At 41.7% G+C, this 27,220-nt stretch overlaps 1 protein-coding gene across 2 annotated transcripts in view; it reads right to left on the reverse strand.

The window, feature by feature from the left end:
* The window catches only part of ube3d (ubiquitin protein ligase E3D), a 121,179-nt gene that overhangs the window by 58,943 nt on the left and 35,016 nt on the right, over positions 1 to 27,220 (reverse strand). For both annotated transcript variants that reach the window (XM_048597475.1, XM_048597476.1), the window contains exon 8: positions 14,611 to 14,783. In XM_048597475.1, the coding sequence (XP_048453432.1) occupies positions 14,611 to 14,783 (173 nt within the window). The remainder of the gene's footprint in view (positions 1 to 14,610; positions 14,784 to 27,220) is intronic.

Below are 27,220 nucleotides of genomic sequence, written 5' to 3' on the forward strand. Positions count from 1 at the left end.
TAGAGTCGTCGGAGTTCATTCTCTAACGTGTCTGCAGTCTCTCCCAGGGAAATTCAGCATCTTCCATGGCGCAGTTACTAGCGTGTAGGAGGCATTAAGCGAGAGAACAAGGGGGTTTATTTTACATTTGAATCCAATATCAAATAAATATTCCATACAATTTTTAAGTGTCATTATTTTGTGGTGGCCTTCATTTTTGCATGGTGCCCAAGATAACGAGGTGATGTTCAGTGACAAAAGGAAGGTCAAGAATATGAGAATGTTGTTAAAGGGAAGTTGGGGTTGTAATCTCTCAAGCATCCTCAGATTCTGGAATAGTTCCAGAGGATTGGAAAATTGTTAATCTAACACTTTTAATCCAAAAAGTAAGAAGACAAGTAAAAGGTAGCAGGTCAGTTAGTTTAACATCTGTTATTAGGTAAACGTTATGAGTTTATTACAAAGGATGCAATATCAGAGCATTTTGAAACACATAATATAATCAAGCAAAGTCAGCACGGCCTCATGTAGGTGAAATCATGCATAACAAATTTATTAGAATTCTTTCAGGTGGTAATAAGCAGAATAGATAAAATGGAAGCAGTCAATGTATTTTATTTAGATTTCCAAAAGGCATTTGATTAATGCCTTAATAGGCGACTTAATAAGGGCCTTTGGTGTTTGGGATAGTACATTAGAATGGACAGAAGTTTGGTTGACTAAGAGAAGACAGACAGTTGTGATAAAGGGGGCATTTTCATTATAGCAACCTCTAACAATTGGAGTGCCACAGTGATCAGTGCTGGGACCACTGTTATTTACCATAGATATTGATAACACGGATAAGGGAAGTAATGCACTGTCGCCAAAATTGTAAATGACACAAAAGTAGGTGGAAAGGCAAGTGGTGAAGATGATACAAAGTCTATGAAGCGATATAGGCAGGTTAAGTGAGTGGGCAAAATCTTGGTAGATAGAACAACATTTGGGAAAGTGTGATGTTAAGCATTTTCACAGGAAGAATAGAAGTGCTGACTATTATTTAAAGACAGAAAGCTACTGCACAGAGGAATTTAAGAAGCCATGTGCATAAATCCCAATCCAAGTTCACAGTGTTTTAGGAAATACAAATGGAATGACAAAGGGAATGATGTAAGAAATTTGGGAGGTTTGCTATACAATTCAGACCACAGCTGAAATACTGCGCACAATTTTGGACCCAATATTAAAGGAAAGATATACTGGCATTGGAATCAGTCCAGAGAAAGTTCACTAGGTTGATCCCAGTTATGGAGGAATATTCTTATGAGAAGTTGTGTAGGTTGGACTTGCATTCCTTGGAGTTTAGAATAAAGAGAGGAGCCCTTATTGAAACATATAAGACAAGGTAGATGCGGAGAAATTCTTTACCCCTTGAGGAAGAGTCTAGGACCAAAGGATATAATCTCACAACAAGGAGGTGCACATTTAAGGTGGAGATGATGAGGAATTCTTTACAGCAGAGGGCTATCAAGGCTGGATCATTAAATATATTAAAAGGTTGAGACAGACAGATTTTTAATCAGTAAGGGAGTCAAGATTATGGAGAAAGGGAGGAAAGTGGATTTGAGGATTATTAAATCAGCTATGATCTCACTGAATGGTAGAGAAACTTGATGAGCCAAACAGCCTTTGTGTGCTCCCACATCTTCTAATCTTATGGCCAAAATTAAGCAACTTTTTTTTTCTTTATTCATTCATAGGATGAGGGTGTCGCTAGCTAGACAGCATTCATTGCCCATCCCTAGTTGTCCAGCGGGCAGTTCAGAGTCAACTACATTGCTGTGGGTCTGGAGTCATATGTAGGCCAGACCAGGTAAGGATGGCAGTTTCCTTCCCTAAAGGACATTAGTGAACCAGATGAGTTTTTCTGACGATCGACACTGGCGTCATGGTTATCATTAGATTCTTAATTCCAGATATTTTTTATTTGAATTCAAATTCCACCATCTGCCATGGCAGGATTCGAACCTGGGTCCCCAGAACATTATCTGGGTCTCTGGATTAACAGTCCAGCGATTATAGTACCAGGCCATTGCCTCCCCCTAATTTACATTGTGATTTCCCTGTTTTGCATACTTCTGGCAAGCTATTGCCAATTTGATGAGGAATACAATTTGTATAAGAGTAGTTTCATGAATTAAATGTCATTTTGGTCCCCAGACAATAGGTCCTAACAAGCTCAGCGTCAATCCCAGTTTTAAAAAAAATTGGTGAGAGAAGTTAGCATTTTGTCAAATCTTGAAACATATTATGTAGTAAAAGGAAAAACTAATGGCTTGAAAATCAGGTGGAACCAGTTTTTTTTTTTAAATTGTACATGGCATATAGCAGTTTTAGGAAAGGTTTGACTACATTCTGCTTGCAGTCCAACCCACTGTGCCCCCATTAAAACCTGCCTTAGCAAATGTAATTTAGTCCTGGCCTGGGATTCGACCTGCTGTGCACTCCAGGCACCCAGACTTTGATTCAGAGAACAGAAGACAGTAATTGGATATTTCAAAAGAAACAGCAGAATGCATTTATTAAGATAGATGATACCTCAAATGCAAGAAGTAATTGGTTCCGTCTTAAGCTTGTTTTTTTTTAAATTTAAAGTCAGTCTGAGGTGGAGGGGGGGTGCGGTTCCCACTTCATGACAGTGTAATAAATCTACAAGTTTTAATTAACTTTTTTTTTAAACCCTTTCCTAATGTGAAGACATGGTTTATCTTTTCCATGCAACATATATACGTCAAGACTTGACACAAGTGTAGCAAATGAACAAGTCAGCAAAACTTGATTCATTTCAGAGCAGGATTCTGAAAAAAACATGACCCACCGAGACGCCTTATGTCAACAGGCATTATGGCATTACAACCTTCATGATATATTTTGATGTAAATAAAAGTCCTCTCATTTAATTACATAATTGCTTAGTGGCATTCTGAAGCAAACATCCTCATTATGCCCAAGATAATAACAGGCAAGTTAGTAGCTTTAAGACTAAGATACCGAAACAGGTAATTTTGTAAAATCCTGATGTGTCTCTAATATGTTGATTCAGTTGTTATTTTGTTCCAATTTCCCATGTGGTCTTCTTCTTTGTGATAGGATTTAATAGGTAATAATAAGAATAGTAATGATGATGATGACGATCAATATTTTTGAGCCACTATCACTAGCAGAAGCAGTCATTATAAGCATAGCTCAGATACAAAGAATGATTATCAATTATCTTTTATATTTATTTAGCCAACAAGTGTTGAAAACATCAAGCAGGATGTTAACTTGTCGAAATGGTGTTTCCTGGGAACATTATATTAAGTTAAATTAACCTCAATTATTCTTGGTGATCACACATCAACTTAGTTCTCTAGATCAAGGTGTTTGGTAACTTCAAATATCAAAATAATCAAAAAAAAAACCAATAAAATAGAAACAAAAACATTTCTTTTAAAAAAAAAAGTAAAACAATCATTGATGTTAATATTTGCTATTAAGATTCACTTAGCTTTTCTTTGTGATCTTGTTGTCAGCTGACGACCAATTTAAATTAAGTTGCATACTCCTAATGAGCCACGGTACATACGTTGGATAAACGTTCCAGTACAAGTTTTGGAAGTTATGAAAATAAATTCATTGTATCCAATAATTTTAAACGAATTAAGAATTATTACCAAAGCAATCCAAAACCTATGCTAGGACCACTAAGCTTTTTACAACCTTGGAAAATATGGAAAAAAAGAACTGAATTAAACTGCAGTCTATGGGAATCAGGGAAATCTCTTTAATGGTTCTTGTCAATTATAGAACAAAAAGAGATGTCAGTGGTTGATGGGTGGCTATCTTTAAATGTTTGACCACTGCCACAAAGAAGAACATGGGCAGCAGATACATGGAAACACTACCACCTGCAAGCTCCCCTCCAAGACATGCACCCTTTTGAGTGGGAACTATATCATCATTCCTTCTCTGTCAGTGGGTCAAAATCCCATAGCTCCCTTCATAACAGCAGTGTGTACCTAAATCAGAAAGCTTGCAGTGTTTCAAGAAGACAGCTCACCACCACAGTCAGGGATGAATTATAAATGCCAGTAAAACCTAGATCTCATTATTTTTATTTTTAAAAATCAGCTTTACCTACAGATTTGATGGTCTTCCTTCTTTGAACACAAATTGGGGGATCTCTGCCTATTTCCTGCTAATGCGACATACCTTGTCCCTTTTGCAAAACATGGCAATGTAGACAATTAGTTACACTGATAGAATCACATTCTAACAAGCGTTTTCCCTTTAAAAGTCAATATGAAAATGTGTACCATGCAATCACTAAAATAAGCTGTCACTTCAATGATGGCTGCAACTACCCTGGCATTTTTGATATAAGCAATCTGCAAAACCCTTTAATGTTTGACTGGTGTGAATAGAAATGTTACAATAAAACAAAACTGGTTGCATTGGCAGGAGAATCGATAACCAGAAAGCACAGGTTTAAGTTAACTTACAGAACTGGGGAAAAGATGAAGAATTCTTTTTATGCATAGAATTATTACACTCCGGAATACTCGGCCTGAAACAGTTGTGGAAGCAAATTTTGTGATGACTTTTAAAAGCAAATTGAGTTTCGTACTTAAGGCAGGAAAGGAATTGCAAGTCTATTGGAATGTGTAGCATATTGGAACGTATTAGACGACTCTTTCAAAGGGGAGACAGAGGTATGATGTGCTGAATGGTTTTTTTCTGTGCTGTTGAATTCTACAGGCTGAATTTAACAAGAGTGAACCTGAGAAAATTGATAGTGGGGGACTCAGTGATGGTAATGCTGTTGACTGTTTAGGGGATCTGGTTAAATTCTCTCTTTGTAGGGATGGTAATTGTTTGGCATTTACGTGGCCTGCATGTTACTTTCCACTTGTCAGCCCAAGTCAAAATGTTGTCCTGAGCTTGCTGCACACAGGCTTTATCTGAGGAGTTGTGAATGAAAATGAACACGGTAAACATCATTGAACATTCTTACTTTGGGTCTTATGATGAAAGGCAAGTCATGAGCATCCTCAATGATATTTTCCATTACTTTGCCAATGTTAGGGGAAGCTTTGGGTATGACATGAGTTAACCTGTAAATCCACTTGACACTCCAGCTGGGATTAGAGCAAGGTAGAGCGTTTTAGTTAATTTCATAAACACTAATCACTTTTTTAAAAATTTATCCTTATTCAAGAAAGTAGTCAGTTTAAATGAAAAGTTAGTTAAACAGCACAAAATTGCTCAGATGCTGACATAGCAGACAGACAGAGTTTCTTTGAAAATGCAACGTAGCTGAACCAGCATTAACCCCGAGGCCTTAAACTGGAAATTGAATGTGAAAATGACCTTGTAGCGCACCAAGAAAGACAAAGCAATGGGGTTTCACAAAGGATGGAAACAAGCACAGGCTTAGGAGAGGAGATAGGATGATAGGGATGTTAGCGGGGTGCGAGGCCAGGGATAACAGGTACCTTTTGAAATGTTAGATAAACAGTGTTAGTCTAAAACAGATCAATTCAGAATTCAAGTAATGTACTGCCTACATGATTTAAAACATTCAAGTATATGACAAATCCTCACTGTTACCTCAGAATCTTTTCTGAGGTGGATTCCCCCATCATTGCCTCAATAAACGATCACTGGCCTGTACCTCGAGGCTCCTGAGATTATTGCGGTAAAGTAATCTATCACAATACTATTAATCGAGAGAAGGTTAATGAGGCAGTAATTGACAGATTGGATTGTGCTGTTTTCCATGGATACGACATGCCTGGGCAATTTTCTACCTTGCTGGGCAGATGCTGGTGCTGTAGCCATATTGCAACAGCTAGTCTAAAGGTGTGGCTAGTTCTGGATCTCAAATCTCCAGTAGTTGTCAGAGCCCAAGGCCCAAGGTATTGGGTGCCTTCAGCCACTCCCTGACATCATGTGGAGTGAATTCAATTGGCTGAGGATTAGCATCTGTGATGCTGGAGAATCTGGCTGAAGGTAGTTGCAAATTCTTCAGCCTTGTCTTTTCCCGTTGTTGAGAATAGAAATATTCCTCCTCTTGTTAGCTGCAGAATAGTCCACTCCCAGAGGTTTAACCTGATTTGTTGGTTACAGGAACTCTGTCTATTGCTCACTGCTTCCACCCTTTAGCATGCAAGCGTGTTGTAGCTTTGCAACATTTTAAAGTATGCCTGACACTGCTCCTCGCATGCTCTCCTGCCTGCTTGCATCAAACCAGGGTTGGTTCCTTGCCTTGACAGCAGAGCAAGGGAACTGTTGAACCATGAGATTACAAATTGCAGTTGAATACAACTGTTGGTGCCTACACCATCTCATGAATGCCTATATTTGAGCTGCTCAAACTGTACTGAATCTATCGCATTTATCATCATGGTACAATGATTCTGCAGTGGTCACTCCTACTAGTAATGTCATGGACAGGTGCATCTGGAGAGTTCTGTTCCTCCTGCCGATCCAGCCTGGTAGATCCAACTTTCAAAAATTGGTCATGTGATCAGTAACGGGGCTAACTGGGCAGTCTTACTGACAAACATTTAGGTCCTCCATCCTGAGTACATTCTGTGCCCTTGTCACCCTCAGTGTTTTCGCTCAGGGGTGTTTAACATGGAGAAGAACTGATTCATCAGCCGAGAAGGAGAAGTAGGTGGTAATCAGCAGGTTTCCTTATCCATATTTGACCTGATGCCATGAGATGTCATGGGTTTTAGAGTTAATGATGGGGTTGCCAACTGTTCCACTATGCTACCACTTCTGCTGGGTCTGTTCTTTAATGGCAGCACTATCTGGGATATTGGCTGTATGGTGCGAATCGTTCAGTAGGATCGGTGAGGCAGTTGCTTGACTTGTCTTGAGATAGCTCTTCCAATTTTGGCACAAGCCCCGATGTTTGTGAAGAGATCTTAACAGGTTTGGGTGTGCAGTAGTCATTCCCAAAGCCTAAGTCAACGACTGGCGGCCCATACAATTTTATTTTTTTTTTAATTTTTGTGGCAGTTTGATACATCTGAGTGGCTTGTTTGGCCATTTCAGAGAACATTTAAGAGTCAACCACATTGCTGTGTGTCTGGAGTCAAATTAAGTCAGACCATTTAAGGATAGCAGATTTCCTTCCCAAAGGGACACGAGTGAACCAGATGGGTTTGTACCAATTGACGATAATGTCATGGTAGCTTTCCATTCCAGATTTGTATGGGTCAATTATTGCCTCGGTGGGGATTTGAACTCATGACCTGTGGACCTCTACATTCTTAGTCACTGACATTACCACCATACCACTGTATCCCCCACTGTTAGTTTATGAATAAAAAAAATCTGCTTCTCTCAGGGCTATTGAAAAATTACAAGTTCAATCCATGAGTCTTGCAAGAAAGAATACAAATGGAGAAAATAAGAAGCAAGACTCCCTGTCAGCTGAACATGTTTATCAAACCTTGGACAGCAGAAAGCCTCTACTTTAACCGTTATCAATTTAACTTACTTTGGCTGACATGGCAGCTAAGAATGCTCACGACCTAGAGGTTTGCCTATTTCTTATGGGGTAGGGGGGATACACTTTGTCACTCCTGGCCATGAATCAATGCTTCATTGAGCCCTATTGAGATGCCCATGTGAACACAGCTTGAGAACAGTTCAGCTCAGTAATGATGGTTCCCACGACTACATAAACAACCAGGACTCACTGTCAAATTGCAAACACCCTCTTCCTTCCCCAGCCACCATTCCCTACCCATCCTCCCTCTCTGCTGTCCCCATCAACCCTCCTCTCCTCCTTCTGGAGCCTCTCAGTAAAATCAAAATGTTGCCACATGATTAAAAGCAAGTTAAGTAAATAGAACTCAATCTATTAGTAGCAGTTATAGTTAGTTGAACTGAATGTGGCTTCTTCATTTAAAAAAGGACAATAAAAATCACTGCTCACATTGTGGAAAATTAGGTCAGCCACAGTATTCATGTTAAATTCGTATAGAAATCACACAGATTGCTCATGAGAGGGTGAAGAGTTTTGCACAAATGGGATTTGACAGTTTTACTAATCTAGCCTTGGTTCAACAGGTCACTAAAGACAGACACATGGTTTCACCTGTTCCCTGATGTGCAGTCCTCAGCTTTCTACAATCCACACACGTTTCTGCAGGTCAAGTACCAAGTTATATAAATCTCCATCAGGGAACAATGAGAATCAAATTCAAGTTTTCGTGACCCATTGCACAGCATCCAGTTTTTTTCTGTGCTGAGATGGAAGATAAGTGGAATTCCCAAAAGTTAAATAAAATCACCATACTTTTTCTTTCAATTTCAAGAATCTGTCTAAAGTGAACACTGATTTGGAATAATCAATCAGTCCTTGTGATTGTTTATAATGATCAAGGGTCACAGTTGTACCTCAAATACTGTCTAAATGTGTGTGAACTGTGCAATTATTTCCCTGTTCAGGCACTGAACAGTTCAGCAGTATCTAGCAGCAGCAAATTCAGAAAAGGTTTTCTGAAGAAGAGTCCCAACCCAAAACATCAACTCTCCGGCTCCTCTGATGCTGCCTGGCCTGCTGTGTTCCTCCAGCTCCACACTGTGTTGTCTCTGACTCCAGTATCTGCAGTTCTTGGTATCTCCTTCAGAAAAGGTTTTTTCTTTGCCAATTTAAGCAGCTGGCAAGGAAACACTATCTGGATGCAAAAGCATCACGTGGGCCAAGTACAAAGAGGAAAATCAGGCAGTCCCTGTATATTTTGAGGAGCTACTCCGCAACAAAACAATTACTGTCTCAACTGGTAACAGCATTCATTTCTACTCACTGAAACTCAAGGGACAGGGAATTGAAGTGAAAGGCTAGACAATGGCTTAGCCGGACCTGCCTGGACCTATTAAAACACCACCAGATTGTGTTCTCACCTGCTGAAGCTGCCCACTATTCCAGGATCATTCTGGAATGCAATAACAATGCCTGCTTCTTTCCCTGACTGCAAGTCATCTTCTGAAACTCAACTCACCTTCCACCCCAACCCCCACACCCTCACCACCACCTCCAACACCAGCAAGTGCAAGGAACATATGGATTTCTTTGCCACTGAAACCAAGACAATCCAATTAGCTGCCTCTGCCAAGTCCCTCGCTTCCTCCAGCCCATTTGGCCAAATTCCTTTGACAATCATCTTTCTCTAGTTTCTCTCTCATCTCCCTTCATGCCCTCTCTGAGCCCATATGGTCCATAAAGCTCACCTCCTGTTCCCATGAGCTTGTTCCCATTAAGGTGCAAATAATCCGACATCTCTCCTGGACACAATCTTAGCCAATGTCATGAACAGCTTTCTCCCCATGTATTGATCCTCTCTCCTTTAAATCTGTTGTCATCATTCTCTTCTTAAAAAAAAACTCTTGACCCAACATTGTGTAAACACCATCTTTATATTTTTCTGTGTTTTTAATTACAGAATGAAATGGGAAAAACACTCTCTTAAAAACCCCTAGGATGGCAGAAGCAATTGCTGCACTTTTAAAAAGCAAGCTACTGAAACTCATTATTCGAGCAGTGGCGCGAAACTGTAGTCGGGCCAACACCAGGCGGTGAGAGATTTGGCCGACAGCAAGTTGCTGATTGGTCTGTGAAGTAGTAACCAGCCTGGCAACAACTATCTGATTAGCTCCTGAGTAACTAAATCACTTTCGCTCTCTCTTTCTCCAGGAAAATACCTAAAGCCTGAGGAAAGCCAGTTTATTTTCTCCCGCCAGTGTTTCTGTAAGATGTTGCTTTTATGTAACAAAACAGAGACTTTATAATTTGTGAATAAATTGCTCTGTGCCTCCTGTGATGAGGCAAAAAAACCAAAGGATTTGGAAAACCAAAGGAACCCCTCTACTCAATCTCACGGATTGAATTGTTCCTGAGATTTTTAACCTCCTCCACCTATAAAATCAATGATTTTTGGCTGTATGTAGGGTATAGTTATATACCTGTGGTTAGAACCAATTTGTTTGTAATAAGTAGTCATTGCTGTTAAGTACAGAAAGCTGTTCCATGTTTCCTGTTAACTTGAGTTTACCAGGCAGGCAAATTGCAGATTTTGCAGACTTAGATATAATCTTTAACTATTGTGACCACTGCAGGAACGGAGAGGCTTGATTTCCAGTGAGCTGTCCCACTGAGATAAAAAGTAAGTCCCCATAGTCCTATTGGACCATAAGGCTGCTCTCTCATTAGATAGACAACTATTGGTAATTTAACACGACAAAAACAGAAATTTCTGTAAAAACTCAGCAGGTCTGGCAGCATCTGTGAAGAAAAAAATCACAGTTAATGTTTCAGGTCCAGTGACCCTTCCTCAGAACTGGTAATTTAACCTGAGGATCCCACTCCTCAGGTGATACGAAAGGTTGAAAAGGGAAGTCCTTCAAGTTAACCATAGCCAGTGTAGGAATTGAACTCAAGCTGTTAGTGTCACACTGCATTGTAAATCAACCATCCAGCAAACTGAGCTAACTGGACACCCCATTGAGGTGCAACACTTAACAAAGCAGCATCCATGTCCACCCTCAGTTTCTGGTCAAGTCCTTGAGTGTGTTGTTACCTCCCAAAACCTTTCCCCACTTCCCAGAACGTCATTTTTGAATCCCTCCAATTAAGTTTCTGCCATCAATCCAATTGTAGCCAGAATATCAATTTCAATAGTTTTGTGTCCTATACCTGTACTGTTATCTCTGGTATCCCCCAAGGTTCCATCTGTGGCTACCCTCCTATTATTAAATGCTATGCTATCCCATCGCAACATCATCTAAAGGTTCAGCAATAGTTTTCACATGTCCACTGCTGATATATGGCTCTACCTCTTCAGCAACTCTCTCGATTTCTCCACTGTTGTAAAAGTAGCAGACCGCTTATTCGATATGCAGGGCTGGATAAGCAGAATTCTCTTCCAATTAAACATTGGGAAGACTGACGACATTTGATTTCAATCTGCACTCCAAACTCCATTTCCAGCTACTGACTTTATATCTCTCCCTAACAGTCACATTTTAATCAGAGGTGAACTACCGAGCTCATATTCACACCATTACTGACAACAACTTTTCCATCTCCGTAACATCACTGGATTTCACTCCTATCACAGCTAATGCAAAAACCCTCATTCAGCCCTTCATTACTCTAGACCCCACCACTTCACCACATCCCCATGGTATCCCACATTGTATCCCTCCCGTAAACCTAAGGTCATCTAAAGTTCCACTGTTTGTGTCTTATTTCGCACCAAGTCCCTGCCCCCTTTTCCTTGTGCTGCTGACTTATAACGTCTTGGCTTTAAATTTTTCACCCTCATTCCCTAAACTCTCCATGGCCTCTCCTCATCACTGTGATTTCCTCCAGCCACACAACCCTCTCTCAGTCTGGCCTCCTGTACATCTCCAAATTTAAATACTCCACTAACTGTGGCTGTGCTTTCAGCTGCCAAGGCCTTAAATACTGGAAATATCTCCCTACACCTCTCCACTTCTCTACCTAGCTCTCAGTTAACACACTTCTTGATACCCACCTCGCCGACCAAGCTTTTCATCTGATCTATTATCTCAAGTGGCTCAATGTCATACTTTATTTTATAATCCTCCTTGAGACTCCTTGACATGTCCCACTATATTCACAGTGATAGAAAAAGGGACATGGGAAAGGAAGGAATGTGTGTCTGGTGGTATTGTTAGCCACTAACAGTCCCCATTAATAGCTATTCACCCTCCTAGCCTGATGGTTATCCACTCTTTTGTCTGTCCAACTGTTCTGCTCTTTCTTTGGCCTCTACCTCCACCTATCATTAACTCCTAACCCCCTCCCCTATCTTCTGAAAACAAACCAACACTTTCCTAGCTACCATCAGTTCTGAGGAAGGGTCACTCAACCTGAAACGTTAACTCTTGATTTATCTCCAAAAATGCTGCCATTGCTTTTCCAGCAATTTCTATTTTTGTTTCTGATTTACAGCCTCCACAGTTCTTTCAGTTTGTAAAAACTTAAGTTGTTGTTGTGAGATCACATGGTGCCTACCCAGTTCATTTTCAAAAAAAACAATGATTTCATCAACCACTGTGCCTAGAAATTTGACATAAATGTTTAAAGGATCAACAGATACAGGTTTACATTTATTGATATTTATACCTGGCCTGCTCTGCTCACGAAAAGTTTTTCTGTCTTTCTAATGAAACCAAGAGGGAATGAGCACTTCAATTGCTTTTATTTCTTCAATAAAATTCCTTTTAAACAAAAGCAGAGAGCACCAGCTGTACAAGAGGCACTGGGTAATGCAGACAAAGGAGACAGCAGCAAAATGGGAAACATGCTCTGCCACCAACCAAGCATTTATCAGATGATCAACATCATGAACATTCAAACTTTTTGTCATAGTGACCATTATACTGCTGACCAGAGAACTCAGTAGGCCACATGAAAAGAGAAAAATATTCATGACCCATTCTGTGTCACTGAGTCCTGCAAAGGCTCTGCTGCCAATCAGATATTCTGAAGTAGAAAATGTTGGAAGTAATTACATTCACATTGAAGAGCCTCCAGCCATATCGCAAACACAAGCTAATTTTACAAAGCTGAGCACAACTAAAAATTGTTCTCACTTCAGCTTAATTAGACAGATTAAAAATTAATGTCGTGTAATTAAACATTCTAAAAAGCAATCTCCCTCTTCCATCTCTGCCACACTTCTCACCTCCCTCCATGCAACTGGCAAACCCCAGTATTAGTGGAAATCTGTTGTCTGATTTCACCAATGACGAAGTGGTGCTAAGAACAGACCTTTCCAAATCACCAGAGATGCCCAAATTCAAACAGGCACACAAAACATTAAAAATATAACTGGAAACTGAACTGCAGCAAACAACAGTGCTGCAGTAAGTGCTGCATCACAGCAGTGATGGCATAATCCCTCTCATCCAAATCTGTTTTCCTCATCAATTGCGCCAGGTTTATTAGAAACAGTGTTGCTTTGGAACCAGGAAACATCGCATTTTAATTCTCTTCAAAGCTTTTGACAATTTGTACAGAACCACTGATTAACCAAGTGCAATTTGTTTATCAAACAGATACAGTGACATCACATGATAAATACAACGTTAGGATGATGGAGGTATGAAAATTCTGACATCGATGTTTCAGTGCAGACTATTCTAATGTCAGAGTTGTCATCTTTTTGGGAGAGAAACTGGGCTGGATTTTATGGAGCATTCATGAGCCAGAAAGCTGGTTATTGGATCCACAAAATAGGACTTTGTGCCTTTAAAAGCCAGCTTCTTGCCCTCTGCCTTCTGCCGCTCTGATTTAATGGGATCAATATGCAGCCCGACCAGTCTAACCCCACATTCTGCTCACCAGTCAATGGGCTAGAGGGAGGAAGGAGGGAAAACAACAATATAATTGGAGCCTTGCCTCCACCACAGTTTTCCCTTCGCAAGTCCACACCAACCTTATCCTACCCCAGATAACCCCTCTCCCAACCAACCCACCTAGCTGGGACCTGCTAGCCCTGTATCAGAGAAATCCCAGTATTAGCTGGAGGTCTGTGGCCATCACTGGTACTACCGAGCTGCCACTCTCAAACTGGCCAGCAGCTCTCCGAGGCATATCTCCTTCACGGAGGGCAGCTTAAGTTTCTCCGCATAACAATTAAAGTGTCACCGGCTAAAAGCATCAGAGCAGGGCAAGCTGCCCAAACAGAATCAGGTTTGACTAGACATCTATGCTGTGGTGCAGGGTGACCATGTTCAGCACCTAATCCAGCCCACAGAACCAAAGTCCATCTCAGATAGCCACCTCATGGAGCTCAGAACCAACGTGTTCTCCAAGTGGTTCTCCGACCTATAATTCTCCCTCAGCCAACAACACCGAACATTCACACAGTCCACCACGTGCCCAGTGTCACCAGTCTGTGCCACTGACGTGAGACACTGCAGCAACTCATCAAGGCTGCTTCAACCTGCACTTTCCATGTCCTCAACATCTACCATCGAGAAGATCAAGGGCAGCAGGTACACAGGACATATCATCACCTGCAGCTTGCTCTTCAGGTCACATACCAGCCTGATTGGGTATATGTCACCATCCCTTCATTGCCACTGTGTCACAATCCCGAATGCCCCTCCACATAATAGCACAAGTATCTTCATCACATCAACTCCAACTGTTCAACAATGTGCCTGCAAAGCACCATCTGCAGACCACAAGTGTCAACTCTGCCAGTGACACCTAAGAGATGTTTTTTCAAAACAAAATCACGCGGTAGTTGACTCAGTTGTTTGTGTTTATCCGCACATCTCTGTCTTTCCCAACAGCGGAGTGAACTCCGGAGTGACTCTGCTCCAGGAGCACAGTGCAATAATGAGAGACAACATCTGACAGCCACACAGCTATCCTCGAGCTAAACAACAGGAAAATCAACGGAGCTGAATTTTTCTTCACTAACATCATAATATTATAATTAAGAGCACCGACAGCCCCATGATATTGTTTCGCCCCACGTTTCAGCAGTCATGAAGCTTTTAGCTCTTTCAAAATTCCACAGAAATATCGAAAACAATATTACTTACATTTTGTTTCTCCCGTTTAAACAGGGCTGATACAGTACTTTGACAGCGTTGCTTCCTTCACAAAATTTGTGAGATGACTCTGGCTTTACAGCCTTCTTGTCAACTCCAGCAAAATCACCTTTTACATCGTTGTGTGATCTCACCAGCAGGCTGTCAGAATTCAAAAGCCAGAGCTGTAAGAAAGAAAAAAAAAATTATATCTAAAAAGGTAGCTAATACACCTGACCTTAAGCAAGGTATTAGAAAGTTAATTGCAATTTTTAAAAAGATGACTGTTTGCAAAATCACCAGCAGTTTAATTCAAATCGACACAGCATCAGTGGATACAGTGTATTTGGATTTTCAGAGGCTTTGCCTCAAAGAGCTGAGTGGGCAAAAGCAGAGCAGATGGGATAGGGAGTAATACATTGGCATGGATTAAGAATTGGTTGACAGACCGGAAACAGGCAGCAGGAATAAATAGGTGTTTTTCCAGGTGGTTGGCGTGATTAGTACCACAAAGATCAGTTGTCGTTCCCAGCTACTTACCATTCATATAAATGACCTGGAGGAGGGAACCAAATGCAAAACTTTCAAGTTTGCTGACGATACAAAACTGGGCAGCATTGAGAGTTGTGAGGAGGCAGCATGGAGGCTTTAAGATGATTTCGACAAGTTGAATTACTGGGCAAGAACATGGCAGATGGCTAAATGTGAAATTATACATTTCCTTCAGAAAGGAAGAGTATTATTGAAATGGTAATATAATGGGAACTGTGGATATACGAAGGGATCGGAGTGTCCTTGTACATCAGTCAATAAAGGCAGGTTCAGCAAGTAACTAGGAAGGCAAATGGTATACTGGCCTTCATTGCAAGACGATTTGAGTTCAGAAGTTAGGATGTCTCACTGCAGTTACACAGGGCCTTTGGCGACACCACACCTCTAATTAGTGTGCAGTTTTGGTCTCCCTCTCTAAGAAAGATAAACCTGCCATAGAAGGAGTACAGTGGAGATTCACGAGGCTGTAACCAAGGTTGGCTTGACTGTCCTGTGGGGAGAGGTTCATTTGACTGGACTTACATTTACAAACATTTAGAAGGATGAGAGAAGATCTGATTGAAACGTACAAAATTCTAATAGGGCTGGACAGACTAGAAGCAAGGAAGATATTTTCTCTAACTGGGGAGTCTGGGATGCAGGCGGGGGGGCAGCAGGGGGTGGGGTGGGAGTTGAAGGTGGGGATGTGGTGCGGGGGCGCGGTGTGAGGGTTGCATAGAAGTCTGTGGAGGCCAAGTCATTGAATATATCTGCGAAAGAGATGTGTACATTGTTAGATTTTAAAGGCTTGAAAAAGTATGACGAGAAAGCGGAATGGCCCACTCCTGTTCTTAGTTTCTATATTTCTAACATTTTGTTATAAATCCCACAGAGACTGATAGCTTTTTAAGGAGAAAAAAGTCCCCATAAAACCAATGGAAAGAACACCACTGGACAATATTTCACTTTAAACATTTTGCTGCAGTAAAGGAACTAAAATCAACAAAAAAATCAAATATTGATTAACAAATGAGGAAATTTCAAATTTAAACAATATAATAAGCACTACAAGAAAATTTACTAACAAGCACTCCCATCATTTCCTACATAAATCTGGTATTGTTTATAATCTCACCATATTTCCAAATTGATCTTCTTTTTGTAAGAACTCTCACTTCCCATCCAATCATTTTGATACTCAAGTTGTATCCATGAGCAGCAATATTCCATCTAAAGTTCCTAGTCATAGTTACCACTGACAAGGTAAGTGAATCTAAGAACTCACTTGGATCACAAGAGTGACAGTGTTGTCTTTGGTGCCACTCCACCAGCAGCTTTGGGTGTTGTCCAAACCATAATTACTCATCCTTCCAGTCTCCAGTGTTCTGTCCTTTCTAACTACATAACACAGTGTCAAGGCCCCTGCATCACCTCCCTTGCCTCCCACAACAGCTAGAGATACATCTCATCTGGGTCTGGGGATTTATCTGATTTTAAACCTGCTAAAACTATTAATACCTCATCCCTCTCAATGACAATTTGTTCAAGTATATCACGTGCTTCTTCCCTGATTTCGATATCCTTCATCCTCCCTCTGTATGTAAAATACTCATTTAAAACCTTACTTACTTTTATTTTTACTTCACTGAGTTTGCCATTCAAGTCGCTAATGGGCTCCACTCATTACCTGGTCATCATCTTGCCACCATGATGCTTATAAAATGCCTTTGATTTTTCACTTACTTTACCTGCCAGTATTTTCTCATGGCCCCTCTTTGCTTTCCTAATTTCTTTAGTTTCTACATGCATCTAGAGTTTCTGTTGATCTGAGCCCTCAGTATTTTTTCATTCACTCGTTGGACTTGGGTGTCACTGGCTGGCCAGCATTTCTTGCCCATCCCTAGTTGCCCTTGAGAAGGTGATGGTGAGCTGCTAAGTCCTCCTGCTGTGGGTTGACCCACAATGCCCTTAGGGTAAGAATTCCAGGATTCCGACCCAGCGACAGTGAAGGAAAGGCGATATATTTCAAAGTCAGGATGGTGAGTGGCTTGGAGGGGATCTTACAGGTGATGGTGGTCGTGGGTTCAGAAGGTGCTATCCGAGGATCTTTGGTGAATTTCTGCAGTGCATCTTGAAGATAGTACACACTGCTGCTACTGAGTGTCAATAGTGAGGGAGTAGATGCGTGGATGTAGTGCCAATCAGGTGGGCTGCTTCATCCTGGATGGTGTCAAGCTTCTTGAGTGTTGTTGGGACTGCACTCATCCAGGCAAGTGGGAAATATTCTATCACACTCCTGACTTGTGCCTTGTAGATGGCGGTCAGGTTTCGGAGAGGCAGGAGATAAGCTACTTGCTGCAGTATTCCTGACAACTGACCTGCTCTTGTAACCACTGTGTTTATGAGGCAAGTCCAGTTGAGTTTCTAGTCAATGGTAACCCACAGGATGTTGACAGTGGGGAATTCAGTGATGGGATTCAGTGATGGAAACACCACTGAATGCCAAGAGGCGATGGTCAGAGTGTCTCTTATTGGTGATGGTCATAGCCTGGCATTTGTGTGGCGCGAATGTTACTTGCCAATTGTCAGCCAACATCAGGATATTGTCCAGATCTTGTTGCATTTGAACACAGACTGCGTCAGTATCTCAGGAGTCACAAATGATGCTGAACATGTGCAATCATCAGTGAACATCCCCACTTCTGAAGGTCATTGATAGAGCAGCTGAAGATGGTTGGGCCTGGGACACTACCCTGAGGAACTCCTGCAGAGATGTCCTGGAGCTCAGATGACTGACCTCCAAACCATCTTCCTGTGTGCCAGGTATGACTCCAACCAGCAGAGAGTTTGTTGCCTGATACCCATCAGTTCCAGTTTTGTAAGGGCTCCTTGATGCCACACTTGGTCAAATACAGCCTTGATGTCAAGGTCTGTCACTCTCATTTCATTTCTGGAATTCATCTCTTCTGTCTATGTTTGAACCAAGTCTGTAATGAGGTCAGGAGCTGAGTGGTCCTGGCAGAACCCAAACTGGGCGTCACTGAGCAGGTTATTGCTGAGCAGGTGCTGCTGTATAGCACTGTTGATGACACCTTCCATCACTTTCCTGATGATTGAGAGTAGACTGATGGGACAGTAATTGGCCAGATTGGATTTGTCCTGCTTTTTATGGACAGGACATACCTGGGCAATTTTCCACATTGTCGGGCAGACGCCAGTGCTGTAACTATACTGGAATAGTTTGGCTAGGGGAGCAGCAAGTTCTGGAGCACAAGTCTTCAGTACTATTACCAGAATGTTGTCAGGGCCCATAGCTTTTGCACTATCCAACGAGTCCAACTGTTTTTTGGCATCATGTGGAGTGAATCGAATTGGCTGAAGACTGTTATCTGTGACGCTGGGAAACAGAGATGGATCATCCACTCGGCACTTCTGGCTGAAGATTGCTGCGAATGCTTCAGCCTTATCTTTTGCCTTGATGTGCTGGGCTCTTCCATCATTGAGGATGGGAATATTTATGGAACCTCATCCTCCAGTTCAATTCCTCACCATCATTCATGACTGGATCTGGCAGGACTGCATCCTCTTAGTCCTGCTTAGTACTTGCTGACTATGCTGTTTAGTGGCTTCACCAGGTTGGCACCTCATTTTTAGGTTATGCCTGGTGCTATTCCTGGCATGCTGTCCTGCACTCTGCATTGAACGTGGGTTAATCCTCTGGTTTGATGGTAATGGTTGAATGTGGGATAAGCCAGGCCATGAGGTTACAGATTGTGCTGGAGTACTGGAGTTCTGCTGCTGTTGATGGCCCATGGCACCTTATCTACCATAAGCTTCCTTTTCCTTTCCTCATCCAGTCCTGTACATTCCATAATGACCAGGCTTCTCCAGAATTTTGGTCCCAATCTTCACCCTTACAGGAAGATAATGCCTCTGCACTTTCACTGTTTCCTTTTTGAAAAATTCCGACCGTGCCAATGTAGATTGTCCTACAAATAGTTACTCCCAGTCCACTTTGGCCAGATCCTGTCCTGTCATATTAAAATCAATTCAAAATGCTTATATCTGGTCCAGGACATTTAGGAAGGAGAGGAACTACGAAAAGGTGGAGGGAATAGCTCTGTTAATTCATAAAGTATGATCACAATAGAGATGGGTTGACTAAGTGGAGGGAACAACAATGTAGAAGCTCTTTGGGCAGAGATGGTAAATGATAAAAGCAATTGTGGAGCAGTGTACAGGCTCTCTAACAGTAACCACATGATAGACTGTAGTATAAAGGGAGAAATACTGTGAGCCATAATCATGAAAGATGCTAAAATTTTTACAGACTGGATAAATCAGATGGTCAAAGGTAGCCCACATAAGCAGTTCATAGAATATTGTCGGGATAGTTTCTTATAATAGCATATTCTGGGACCAGCCAGAGGGCTGGCTTTACTAGACTTTATTATCCAAACAGACACGATTAATTCATGACCTCACGGTAAAGATGCCACTAGGCAGGAGCAACCATAAAATGATTTAATTTTACATTCAGTTTGAGGGAGAGAAGGATGGGTCAAATGCTAGTTAGCATCAGTGACTACTCACCACATTAAATCAGAGATAGCAAAAGTGAACTGGATTAAGGAATAGGCCAATGGAGATGCAGTGGCAAATGTTTGAAGGGATATTTCAGAAAATGTAGACTAGACACGTTCCAACAAAAAGGAAAGATTCTAAGGGGAGAGCATCTGTGATAAACTCAATAAGTTTAAGATAAAATATACCTAAAGAAAACATATCATGATCAGTGGCAGGTCAGAAAACTGGACGAAACATGAACAAACTGTGAAGATTGACCATGAGAATAATAACGAGGAATAAATTAGAAAATAAGAGAAAGCCAGCTGAAAATATAAAAGCAGAAAGTAAGAGCTTTTATCAGCCTTTATAAAAGAAAAGCCATGAAGTGAATGTTGGCCTGATAGCAAATAAGTCTGGGGAATTAATAACAGAAAGGAGAGAGAACAGTAGATGGACATTTATTTTGCATCAGTCTTCACTACAGAGGATACAAGAAACATCCCAGATATAGCTACAATTCAGGAAGTGGAAGGGAGGGAGGAACACAAGAAAGTGACATTCAGAAGGAAAGTGGGACTGAGTGATTGCTGGAGTTGAAGGCTGATAAGTTCCAAGGTCCTGATTTTTTTAAAAAATTATTCATTTATGGAATGTGGGTGTCGCTGGCTGTGCCAGCATTTATTCTCCGTCTCTAGTTGCTCTCAAGAAGGCGGTGGTGAGCTGCCTTCTTGAACCACTGCAGTCCACCTGCTGTGGGTTGATCCACAATACCATTAGGGAGGGAATTCCAGGACTTTGACCCAGCAGCAGTGAACAAACGGCAATATATTTCAAAGTCAGGGTGGTGAGTGGCTTGGAGGGGAACTTGAAGGTAGTGCTATTCCCATGTATCTGCTGCCCTTGACCTTCTAGATGGATGTGTTTGTGCATTTGTAAGGTGCTGTCTGAGGATCTTTAGCGAATTTCTGCAGTGCTTCTCACAGATGGTACACACTGCTGTTACTCAGCAGTGGAGCGAGTGGATGTTTGTGGATTTGATACCAATCAAGTGTGCTGCTTTGTCTTGGATGCTGTCAACCTTCTTGAGTATTGTTGGGGCTGCACCCATGCAGGCAAGTGGGAAGTATTCCATCATACTCCTAACTTCTGTGTTGTAGATGATGGACATGCTGTGGGGAGTCAGGAGGTGAGTTACTCACCTCAGCATTCCTAGCCTCTGACCTGCTCTTGTAGCCACTGAATTTATGTAGTGAGTACTGGTGAGTTTCTGGTCAGTGATAACCTCACGATGTTGACAGTGGGAGATTCAGTGATGGTAACAGCATTGAATGTCAAAGCGCAGTGGTTAGATTGTCTCTTATTGGTGATGGTTGTAGCCTGGTATTTATGTGGCACGAACATATTTTGCCACTTGTCAGCCCAAGCCTGGATATTGTCCAGATCTTGTTGCATTTGAACATGGACTGCTTCAGAGCCTGAGGAGTCACAAATTGTGCTGAACATTGTGCAATCATCGGTGAACATCCCAACCTCTGAGCTTATGATGGAGAAAAGGTCATTAATGAAGCAACTGAAGATGGTTGGGCCTGGGACACTACCCTGAGGAACTCCTGCAGCTCAGATGACTGACCTTCAACAACCACAACCATCTTCCTGTGTGTCAGGTATGACTCCAGCCAGTGAAGCGTTTGCCCCGATACCCATCAATTCCAGTTTTGTAAGGGCTCCTTGATGCCACACTTGGTCAAATGCAACTTTGATGTCAAGGACTGTCACTCTCATCTCATTTCTGGAATTCATCTCTTCTATCTATGTTTGAACCAAGGTTATAATGGGGTCAGGAGCTGAGTGGTCCTGGCAGAACCCAAACTGGGCGTCACTGAGCAGGTTATTGCTGAGCAGGTGCTGCTTGATAGCACTGTTGATAACACCTTCCATCACTTTCCTGATAATCGAGAATAGACTGATGGAGCGATAACTGGCCAGGGTCGATTTGTCCTGCTTTTTGTGCACAGGACATACTTGGGCAATTTTCCACATTGTCAGGTAGATACCTGTGTTGTAACTGTACTGGAACAGCTTGGCTAACGGAGAAGTAACTTCTGGAGCACAAGTCTTCAGTACTATTACCGGAATGCTGTCAGGGCCGGGAGCCTTTGGAGTATCCAGTGTCTCCAACTGTTTCTCGATATCACGTGGAGTAAACCTAATTGGCTGAAGACTGGTATCTGTCATGTTGGGGACCACTGGAGGAGGCCGGAGATGGATCGTCCACTCAGCACTTCTGGCTGAAGATTGCTGCGAATGCTTCAGCCTTATCTTTTGCACTGATGTGCTGTGCTCTTCCATCATTGAGGATGGGGATATTTGAGAAGCCTCTTCCTCCAGTGAGTTGTTTAATTATCCACCACCATTCACGACTGGATGTGGCAGGACAGCCGAGCTTAGATCTGATCCATGTGGGATCGCTTAGCTCTGTCTATCACTTGCTGCTTTCACTGCTTGGCATGCAAGTAGTCCTGTTTGGTGGCTTCACCAGGTTGATACCTCATCTTCAGGTATGCCTGGTGCTGCTCCTGGCATGCCCTCCTGCACTCTACATTGAACCAGGGTTGATCCCCTGGCTTGATGGTCATGGTTGAGTAGGGGATATGCTGGGCTATGAGGTTACAGATTGTGCTGGAGTACAATCTGCTGCTGTTGATGGCCCACAGCGTCTCTTGGATGCCCAGTCTGGAGTTGCTAGATCTGTGCGAAGTCTGTCTCATTAGCACGGTGATAGTGCCACACAACACGATGGAAGTTATTCTCAATGTGAAGGTGGGACTTTGTCTCCACAAGGACTGTGCGGTGGTCACTCTTACCGATACTGTCATGGACAGATGCTTCTGCAGCCGGCAGATTGAAAAGGACGAGATCAAGTATGTTTTTCCCTCTTGTTCGCTCCCTCACTACCTTCCGCAGACCCAGTCTAGCAGCTATGTCCTTCAGGACCCAACCAGCTCGATCAGTAGTACTGCTGCCGAGCCACTGTTGGCGGTAGACATTGAAATCCCCCACCCAGAGTACATTTTGTGCCCTTGCCATCCTCAGTGCTTCCTCCAAATATTGTTCAACATGGAGGAGTGTTGATTTATCAGAAGAGGGAGGATGACGTGTGGTAACCAGCAGGAGGTTTCCATGCCCATGTTTAACCTGATGACATGAGACTTCATGGTATCCGGAGTCACTGTTGAGGACTCCCAGTGCAACTCCCTCCCGACTGTATACCATTGTGCCACCTCCTCTGCCAGGTTTGTCCTGCTGGTGGGACAGGACATATCCAGGGATGGTGATGGTGGTGTCATGGAGTCATACAGCATGGAAACAGACTCTTCAGTCTAACCAGCCCATGCCGAACATAATCCCAAATGAACCTAGTCCCTCCTGCCTGTTCTTGGCCCATCTCCTTCCAAACCTCTCCTATTTATGTATCTATGCAAATGTCCTTTAGACATTTTAACGGTACCCACCTCCACCACTTCTTCAGGAAGTTCATTCCACACACAAACTACCCTCTGTGTAAAAAATTTTCCTCATGTCATTTTTTTTAAATCTCTCACCTCTCACCTTAAAAATGTGTCTCCGAGTCTTCAAATCCCCCATCCTAGGGAAAAGACAACTACCATTAACTATATCCTTCCCCCTCATGATTTTATAAACTTCTATCAGGTCACTTCTCAAACTTCTATGCTCCAGTAGAAGTTCCAGCATATCCAGCCTTTCTTTATAACTCAAACTTTGCATGCCTGGCAACATCCTGGTAAATCTCTTCTGAACCCTCTCCAGCTTGATAATATCCTTCCTATAACTGGGCAACCAGAACTGGACACAGTATTCCAGAAGTGGCCTCGCCAATGTCCTGTACAACCTCAACATAACATCCCAACTCCTATACTCAAAGGACTGAGCAATGAAGGCAAGTGTACCAAATGCCATTTTAACCACCCTGTCTATACGTGATGCAAACTTCAAAGAATCATGTACCTGCACCCCTAGGTCCCTCTGTTCTACCCAAGGCCCTACCATTAACTGTATAAGCCCTAACCTTGTTTGTTTTACTAAAATATAACACCTCGCATTTATCCAGATTGAAATCCATCTGCAATTTTTCAGCCCATTGACCCATTTGAACAAGATCCCTCTGTAATCTTAGAAAACCTTCTTCACTCTCTACTATGCCATGAAATTTGGTGTCGCCTGCAAACTTACTAACCATGCCTTCTACATTCTCGTACAAATCATTTATATAAATGACAAACAAAAGAGGATCCAGAACTGATCCCTGTGGAACATCGCTGGTCACAGGCCTCCAGTCCGAAAAACAATCTTCCACCATTACTCTCTGCCTCTTGTCATTAAGCTAATTATGTATCCAATTGGCAAACTCACCCTGAATCCCATGTGACTTAACTTTACTAATTAGTCTACCTTGAGGAACCTTGTAATAAACAACATCTACTGCACTGCCATCACCAATCTTTTTGGTAACTTCCTCGAAAAACTCAACCAAGTTTGTGAGACACAATTTTCCTCGCAGAAAACCATGCTGACTGTCGCTAATCAATTTTTGCCTCTCTAAATGTCCATAAATTCTTTCTTTCACAATCACCTCTGACAATTTACTCATAACCAAAGTCAGACTCACAGGTCTATAGTTCCCCGATTTGTCCTTACAATCTTTCCTAAACAAATGTGTAACATTAGCCACCATCCAGCCTTCACGCACCTCACCTGTAGTTATCCATGACGCAAATATTTCTGCAAAGGGTCTCACAATTTCCTCCCTTACTTCCCACAATGTTCTTCAATACATTAGCTCAGGTCCTGGTGATTTATCCACCTTTATATTCTCCAAGGCCTCCCAAAATTCTTCTTCTGTAATGTGAACTGTTTTTAAAACATCAAAGTTTATTCCCCTGCATTCTCTAGACTTCATTTCTTACTCCACAGTAAAAACTGATGCAAAGTATTCATTTAGTATCTCTCCCATTTCATGGGGTTCAACACAAACACAACCTCCTTGATCTTTAAGAGCCCTACCCTGTCTAGTTACCCTCTTGCTTTTGATGTATTTGCAGAATTTCTTTGGATTATCTATAACCTTATCTGCCAATATTATCAAATTCCCTCGTTGACTTTCTGATTTCTTTCTTAAGAATGCCCCTTCACTCTTTATATTGATTAAGAGATTCAGTTAAACAAAGTTGTCTACGTCTAAAACAAGATTCTCTTTTATTCTTGACTAGAACCTCAATATCTTTATTCATCTATTGCTCCTTAATCTTACCAGCTTGACCCTACACTCTTAACGGGACAAAATGCCCCCGAACTCTCGTCATCACATTCTTGAATGCCTCCCATTTGTTAGACATCCTTTTACCTGCAAACAGTCTAGTCCAATCAACTTTTGGAAGTTCTTTTCTCATACTATTAAAATTTGCCTTACTCCAATTAAAAACTTTAACTTTTATGGAAGGTTTATCCTTTTCCATAACTGTTTTGAAACTAATAGAATTATGATCACTAGACCCAAAGTGTTCCCCCACTTTTACTTCAGTCACCTACCTTACCTTATTGCCCAAAAGAAGTTCTAGTTTTGCTCCTTCTTTGGTAGGAGCATCCATATATTGATAAAGAAAATTTTCTTGAGCACATTTGACAAATTCTTCACCATCCAAACCTCTAACATAATGGTAGCCCCAGTCAATTTTTGGAAAATTAAAATCCCTCATTATAACAACCTTACTATGCTTACACATATCTGAGATCTTCCTATATATTTGTTTCTCAATTTGCCTCTGACTATTGAGGGCCTATAGTACAATCCCATCAAAGTGATCTTTCCTTTCTTACTTGTAATTTCTACCCATATGTTTTTACTGGACAATTTTTCAGAAATATCTTCCCTAGTTACAGCAGTAATTCTTGATCGAAAATGCCACCAACCCCCTCCTTTCTTGCCTCCTTTTCTATCCTTCCTATAGCATCTAAAACCCAGAACATTGAGCCGCCAGTCTTGTCCATCTCTCAACCAAGTTTCTGTAATAGCTATGATGTCCCAGTCCCATGTTCTTAAACATGCCCTGAGTTCATCAGCCTTACCTGTAAGAGCCCTTGCATTGAAATAAATGCAATTTAGTTCTTCAGAGTTACTACATACTCGGACTCTCTCTTGTCTTTCTTTTCTAATTGACATGCTTTCCTCACATTCAGAACCTTCCCCATCAATCTTCCTTTTTACACTGCTACTTAGAATTCCTCCACTCTCCCTCTCTATCAGTATAACGTCTCCATTAATGGAATGAACAAATCTCCCTGCTAAGATATTGGTCCCTTTCTAGTTTAGGTTAGACCCATCCTTTTTGAACAGGTCTCTTCTACCCAAACGACATACTAATTGTCCAAAAACCTGAATCCCTGAACAATACAGCAGGTCTTTAGCCATTGATTTATCTCCCGTAATTTTTTTGTTCCTTCCTTCATTTGAGTTTAGCATTGGGAGCAAACCAGAAATTACTACTTTTAAAGTTCTATTTTTTAATCTTCTACCTAACCTCTTAAATTGATTCTGTATTGCTTTAATCTTTTCCCTAAAATTGTCATTCCTACCAATGTGTACAGTAATTTCTGGCTTCTCAAACTCACCTTTAACAATATGCTTGAAACATTTGGAGACATCCTTAATCCTAGAACCAGGAAAGCAACAAACCATCCTAAATTTAGCTCACTGCCACAGAATCTCTTGTCTATGCCCCTGACAGGAGAGTCCCCTATAATAATAATTCTATTAAATCTTGTCAAATGCTGCTTAACATAAAAATCATTCCAAGTGTCCAATAACTGACTGCCCCTTCCAATTTCCTCAGACAGACTATCCCCTTCTACAGTTCCAAAAACTGAATATCTATTTGATAGAGGAATAGCCACCAGAGACTTTTGAACTTTCGTCTGAGACATAGTAATACTCACAGAATCATACCTTACAGACAATGTCAGGCCGTTGCTTGACTAGTCTGTGAGACAGCTCTCCCAATTTTGGCACTAACCCCCAGATGTTAGTGAGGAGGACGTTGCAGGGCCGACAGGGCTGTTTCTGCCATTGTCTTTTCTGATGCCTAGGTCAATGCCAGGTGATCCATCCGGTTTCATTTCTTTCAGACTTTGTAGCGATTAGTACACTAAATGGCTTGCTAGGCCATTTCAGCGGGCAATTGAGAGTCAACCACATTACCGTGGATCATCACCAGACCAGGTGAGAGTGGCAGATTTCCTTCCCTGAAGGACAACAGTGAACCAGATGGGTTTTTCCCACAATCGACAGTGATTTCACAGTCATCAGTAAATTCTTAATTCCAGATTTTTTTTATTGAACTCAAATTTCACCATTTGCCATGGCAGGATTCTAATCCGGGTCCCCAGAACATTAGAGATAGTAGGAACTGCAGATGCTGGAGAATCTGAGATAACAAGGTGTAGAGCT

This window comes from Rhincodon typus, chromosome 5 (assembly GCF_021869965.1).
Source record: "Rhincodon typus isolate 14 chromosome 5, sRhiTyp1.1, whole genome shotgun sequence".
Classification (NCBI taxonomy): domain Eukaryota; kingdom Metazoa; phylum Chordata; class Chondrichthyes; order Orectolobiformes; family Rhincodontidae; genus Rhincodon; species Rhincodon typus.